Source organism: Trichosurus vulpecula, chromosome 5 (genome assembly GCF_011100635.1).
Source record: "Trichosurus vulpecula isolate mTriVul1 chromosome 5, mTriVul1.pri, whole genome shotgun sequence".
NCBI lineage: Eukaryota > Metazoa > Chordata > Mammalia > Diprotodontia > Phalangeridae > Trichosurus > Trichosurus vulpecula.
Window position 1 is genome coordinate 105,189,889 of NC_050577.1, and position 6,684 is coordinate 105,196,572.

Sequence of the window (6,684 nt, forward strand, 5' to 3'; positions counted from 1 at the left end):
GCCAAGCTTGAAACTTGATAGAATGGCCTTTCTCCTCTTCCCTAGAAAAGGAGAGTCTGGTTTTGGTTGGAACACTGTTTTTCCTCTTTCCAAGAAAGGCAGGTCGCTTAGAATGATGGAATAATATTTCTCCTCTTCCCCTAAGAGGCTGGAAACTAGGCAAGAGAAATTGCGTGATGGAATAGCATTTTTGCTCCTTACCTCAAAGGCAGACTGGTGAGCAATAGAATGGTGTTTCAACTCTTCCCCTGGGAGGCTAAAGACTAGGCAACAGACTTGGCGAGATGGAATGGCATTCCTCCTCTTTCCAAGGGGTCTGGAGAGCAGGTAGAAGACCCAGCACAATGGAGTGTAGTGCTTTCAGTTATACCAGGTACTTTGCTCACAATAACTATCAGGCATATATGGCGAGAACTATTATTCTCACTTAACAGATGAGAAAATTAAGGTACATAAAGGGTAAATGACTTGACCTGGCCACACAAGTGTCAGGGTCCAGCTCTCCTTTAGTTATTCTTGTGCTGTTAACCTGTGGCCTGCTCATCATGGACTACCCCTCTGCAAGGCCCATCTGCCTTCTCCCATTGGTGAGCTACTCCTTTGGCAAAGAGGCTCAAGGGCTGGCCTGCCTTCACTGCCCTCTTCCTGACTTTCTGGACTTCAAAATCATGTTCCTATGTCAAGTACCTTCATTCTCCACTCCTGTTCCACACACACAGACGTGTGTGTGTACACACACACACACACACACACACACACACACACACAGCTTTTCCCTTTTGCGTATCTTCCCTCAGTAAGCTCCATGGGGGCAAGAACTATCTTTCTTTTTTACTTCTATTTGTATCCCCAGCACTTAGCACAGTTTCTAACTCAACATAAGCATTTAATAGATATTTATTTCCTTCCATCCTCCCATAATTTGTTTAGTCATTCGTCATTAGGGGGGTACTTTTTTAGCTTCCTGTCTTTCACTTCTACCAAATGAGCTACTGAACGTATTTTTATACATTTGATACATTCTATTCCTCTTTCTTTGATCTCTTTGTAAATTTTAAAAAATAAATTTAATAATAAATATGTGAAAATATATTTATATAGTATGATGTGGTACACTAGACTACCTTATATTTATGTAACAGTCGGTGCTTAATAACCCCAATAATAGGACTTAGAACCAGAAGGGACCTTAAACACCATCTAACCTAAATCCATTTCTTAATAGGTGAGAAAACCAAGACTCAAAGAGAAGAAATGGCTTGCTTTAAGGTCCCAGAGCTAGTCAGTAGCTGAGTTGCGGCTAGAATTTGGTTCTAGAGCTCTCTTCTTCTTCTTATATATCTTTGACATATACTATCTCATTTGACACAACCTAATGAAATAAGTAGGATAAATATTATAATGTCCATCACACAGATTAGGAAACTGAGGCTCAAAGAGGTAAGGTCATACAACTAGGAAGTAGTTTACCCAAGAAAAAAGCTTAAGTCTTCTAAATCCAACTCCAATGCCTATTATCTTCCTTCCTCTCCCCCTTTTTCCTTCCTTCTTTCATTCCTTTGTTGTGCCCTACTTCTCTCTCTACTGCTCGCGCTCTCTCTCTCTCTCTCTCTCTCTCTCTCTCTCTCTCTCTCTCTCTCTCTTTCTCCTCCCAAATATTAAGAAGCAAGAGAGGGTTGGGAAATATCATAGAATTATTGCTTTACAGCTTTTTACAGCTTGAAAGATCATGAGAGATCATTTGGTTCAACCCCCTCATTTTTAGACAAGGGAACTGAGGCCCAGAGATGAGTCGCTTGCATAAGACCATGGAGATAGTAAGTGACAGAAACTGAACTTGAAGTCCTAGGCCTTCTGACCTCATCTTAGCATTGCTGTTAGTAATGCCATGAAAACTTTCAATAAAATTCCTTTGTGCTTTATCAACAACATACAGAGTGGTAAAAATAATACTTCGTTAACCTTCCTTATCATGTTTATGGTTCTTTAAATGACCTTTGGTTTCTCAATCAGGTTAAGTTAAAAACTAATTAGCCCACAATCCTGACATCTGTGCATGTTGCACATTCCTATTTTCTTTACTCGAAGGGAAGTTTCTGGGAAGATGATTCATTATCATCATCATCATCATCATCATCATCGTCGTCTCAAGAGTTTTGATGAACATATAGGCACATGTTAGGGTTAAAATTGGTCAAGAGGAAACAGGCATGAAATGGATTTCAGGAAGGGATAGTGGGAATAGCATCACAAGATCTAGAACAAGGGACAGGTTCCGTATAATGTACATCTCTCAAATCAAAAAGTTTAGGAGGTCCTCCGAGGATAGCATTGGAAACCAATGGAAAAGCAGAGAATACTGCATGTTTAATCAAAACGGTGCCCAAGAGCTTTGGTGAAGCTATGTTTTGGGCTTGGATCTACTCTGTGATGATAACAGGTAACAAATCCAGCTGTGCCTTGAATAAATATGATAATATCTTCATACATTTTTGGAAAAAGGCCTTAATGTTGCTGACTCCTTTTAGTGAAAACTAAGAGGGAGAAATAATTATTTTAAATATAATAAGCACTGAGTAAATGTTTGTTGGAATGCACTATATGAAAAAAGGAGGCATATTAAGATCTGGAAAAAAAGTGGATAATTAGAGGAAGAGAAGAAAATTTATTCAGAAAAACTTTGGAATTATCAAGAAGACAGACTTCTTTGGACAAGCAGGGAGTAATCTCAGATAAGATCAATAGGATAAGAATATCAGCTTGTCAAGGAGCTAGAATAGGTTGGATTCAAGATGCTGAACCTTCCTTAGAATTGAAAGATTTCTTAAGAATTGATTACATAAATCGGTACATAAAATTGGGTACGTAAAGCTGAACATCACCTATTCTGCGGCCTTGTGCTTGTTTGTCTCTGTGTAATTTTATTATAAATCTTCACACTTAGAAATACAAAGTTAGAATTATGAGGGCCCCCAGAAGTCATCTAAGGCAATTTCCTCACTTTACAAGTAAGAAAATTGAGACTTAGAGAGGTAAGTAATTTTCCCAAAGTAAGTAAGTTGCAGGGATCAGATTTTAATCTAGGTCATCTGACTTCAAATGCACTCAAGAACTCTGTCCTAGGAGTGGCTTTTTATCTTGGTTAAAGCCCCACCACTATCACCTTTATTGCTTTAAGATTGACAAAACCCTCCCTTGCCAGAGCGCCGAGAGGTAGATAAAAAGGTGACATCCTACACCCACAGGAGGGAGCCTCAAAATCCTCAGACGGTGGTAGTTAAAAGTACAGTTCTCCAAAGGAGCCCCAGACAAAGAAAATTCTGATCTAAATTATAGGCTGTTTATTATCCAATAAAAAAGTCCTGGACCTAATGAAAAGCACGCAAATGAATAGGGATACAGTTTCATATCAGGTTCCTCCAGAGCACCTGCTTTGCCTCCTGTCAGCTCCCATGAGAATCCATAAGGAAATTATAATCTTTTTTCCACATGTACTTGCCTAGTGGACACATGCACAGCTGGGCCTAGGAAATCAAGACATTCTCCTATTTGCATTCCCATGCCAGGTTCTTCTGGGAGGAAACTGTATCCTGTGTAGCACTTTGATTGGATAAAAGTTCTAACATCACCTGTGAGATGGCATCTGAAGACCTGAGCATCCAGAGCCTAGTCTGTGCAAAAAGAAGAAAGGTAAAAGCCAAATATCTTACACCCTAAAGAAAATTCGAGAGCTGTGCTTTTCCCCTTCCTTGCAGGATCTTGGATTTAGAACCGAGAGGGACCTTGGAGGTTACCAAGTTCAACCCCTCAACCTTCTCATTTTACTATTGAGGGAGCTGAAACACATAGAGGTTGAATGACTTGCCCAGAATCACACAGGTACTAAGTATCTGAGGCAGGATTGAACTCAGGTTTTCTTGACTCCAAGCTCAGCTATCTGTTCACTGTGCCACCCAGCCTTACCACATCTTCCCCCCCCCCATTTCCAGGTGAGGAGACAGTAAGTTCAAGTTGTAAGGAGTAGTGCCCCAATTAGACAATACCCCCTCAGATTCTGTTTTATGCTGTTCTGGGAAAGGCTGTTTTCTACTCATTCTGCCTAGGGTTATTCAGCTAGAGAAGCAACATGGCCTATCTGTCCCTACCCAGCTCAGTGTCCTATGAAGTCAAGTGGATATTTTTTTTCCTCTCAACCCTGGAGTTTGTGGTGGGGATCCTCAGCAATGGCTTCATTGTGCTGGTGAATGCCTGGGACCTGGTGAGGAGACACCAGCTGTCCAAAAGTGACCTTGTGCTGCTAAGCCTTGGCACCTCTCGGATCTTCCTACAGGGTCTGCTGTTTCTAGATGCCATTTACCTCAGCTATTTCCAAGTGATAGGAGACTCTCTGGACATCAATTACAAAACCATCATCTTGTTTTGGATGCTTGTCAACCAAACCAGCCTCTGGCTTGCCACCTGCCTTAGCATTCTCTACTGTGCAAAGATTGCCCAAGTCTCTCACACCTTCCTACTATGGCTTAAAGGCTGGCTCCTCATGGCTATACCTCAGCTGCTGCTGGGCTCTCTGATTTTCCCTTGGGTCAGCATCATCCCTTGTATGTGGAAACATTTCAGTTTATTGTACTCCAACTCTACAGTTTCATTCTCTGGGAACATCACAGAAAAAAGCATAAAGGAATGGCTTACTTTTTCCCACTTCTACTTTCTTTGCAATTCGGGCAGCATGTTTCCCTTCATGCTCTTCCTGGCATCTTCTGTCATCCTTATCATCTCCCTGGGAAGACATATGAGGACGATGACAGCCCAAACTACTGGCTCTGGAGACCCCAGCCTGGAGGCTCACATCACTGCCCTCAAGTCCTTGATTTCCTTCCTATTTCTCTACGTAATAGGAGTTGTAGCCGCACTAGCTTCAGTCCCCCTGACCTTAGTTTTCTCCAACAAGATTGGGGTGATGGTATGTGTGGGGCTAATGACTCTTTCTCCTTCAATGCACTCGATCATTCTGATTTTCAGCAACACCAAGTTGAAAAGAGTTCTCAAAAACATTTTGCATTGGGTTCAGTGCTTTCCGAAGGCATGTGTAGTCTAGTGGAAAAGGTTCTGGACTAGATTTTGAAAGACCTGGGCATCTGATTCCTATACCTAGACTTACCATTTGACCTTGAACAAGAAGTTTAGGCTGGCCCACATTCAGGCCAGTTCCCTCCTCATTTCATTCTAATATCAGAATGAAATGAGACACTATTAAATTACTCAACAGTTAACAAAAACAAGATTATTTAGCCATAGTACAGAAAGGATACAACACTTAGTTTTGGTAGATGATCTGCCCCCATCCCATACCACCCAAACTCTATTTTTAAACAGAAACCTGTCTGGTCAGTAGGGTAGACTATGCTCACTGACAGATTTCACTCCAGATTTGCTTTTGTATGCCTTTAGAATAGATAGATAGATAGACAGACAGACAGACAGACAGATACATAGAGCATTTTTTAAGTGCTTACTATGTTCTAGGCATTGTGCTAAGTGCTAAGGATATAAATACAAGTCTCTTCTTCCAAAGAGCTTACAATCTAACGGGGGAAGAGATTACATAAAGAGGAACTATAAAGCAGGAGGTACATACCTGGTAGCATGTTGAGGAGATGCCTAGGAAATGGTTTGGGGGCTTGGTTTCTGACAAGATGGTACCTAGCGGCAGAGTTCGAAGTTGCAGTAGGGGGAGATGAGGATAAAGGCAGGAGCATAAGCAGCATGGTGACGATATGGCCTGAAAGTGGTGTGGAGGTCTGGTTCTAGACAAGATAAAGAGAAAACTCACCATGTCAACATGGCCCAAGCTCACCAAAAAGATGTATCAACCACTTTGCAGCTTTTTGGAGATGACTTCCTTGCCTTTGAGGGAAAGCATTAGTCTAGCATACATGGCAAGGTAGTGAGTAATCCTAGTAGAAATTGATTCTATCACAGGGAGCTTCTTCATTTCTATATCTATTTCTCCTGTATAACAAAAGATGAGAATCTTCTCCTCTTACCTAACGCTTTCCAGGATGCACCCCAGGAAGAATTCAATTTTTAAAAATTTATTAAGCACTTACTATTTGTAAGATAATATGTTAGGTGTTAGGGATACAAAGGAAAAAAAAAGCTAGGTCTGTCATTTACTAGTTTCATGACCTCAGGCAAGACACTTAACCCATCTGGATTTTATCTGTATAGTAAAGGAATCAATTAATTTGCTTTTTATGTGCCTTCTGGAACCAGATCTATAATCCTATGAACAGATAAGAAACTACTGGCTAATAGGAGGAAGGAGAGAATCAGGGGAATTAGGAAGCATTTGGACTAAGAAGGAGGTTAAGTCTTGAAGGAAGATAGAAATTCTAGCAATAACACAAAGAAAGCTCCATGGCAATTTAAGCAGGCAGAATAATACTTATACCCTCTATTTGCTTCTGAAAAAAACAGTGGATAGTATTGTGTCATTTCCAGCATGTGATAGAATACCCTTATAGCATGGAGTCAGATAGGCCATGGATCAAATCATGTCTTCTGAGGCATACTATGGGAAAAAAAAATTGACAGAAGCTATTATATAGAGGCAAGTCCTTGTACCTATGAAGTGATATTTGAAAATATATGACTCTCTGGCAACTGTACAATCTTTCCCAAACC

At 40.8% G+C, this 6,684-nt stretch overlaps 1 protein-coding gene across 1 annotated transcript; it reads left to right on the forward strand.

Annotated features, from left to right (window-relative positions):
* The first annotated feature begins 4,126 nt into the window (after positions 1–4,126).
* TAS2R38 (taste 2 receptor member 38) lies at positions 4,127–5,095 on the forward strand. The gene has a single exon (XM_036762183.1). It carries the CDS (start codon positions 4,127–4,129, stop codon positions 5,093–5,095), a length of 969 nt encoding a protein of 322 aa, XP_036618078.1.
* Positions 5,096–6,684: the final 1,589 nt, after the last annotated feature.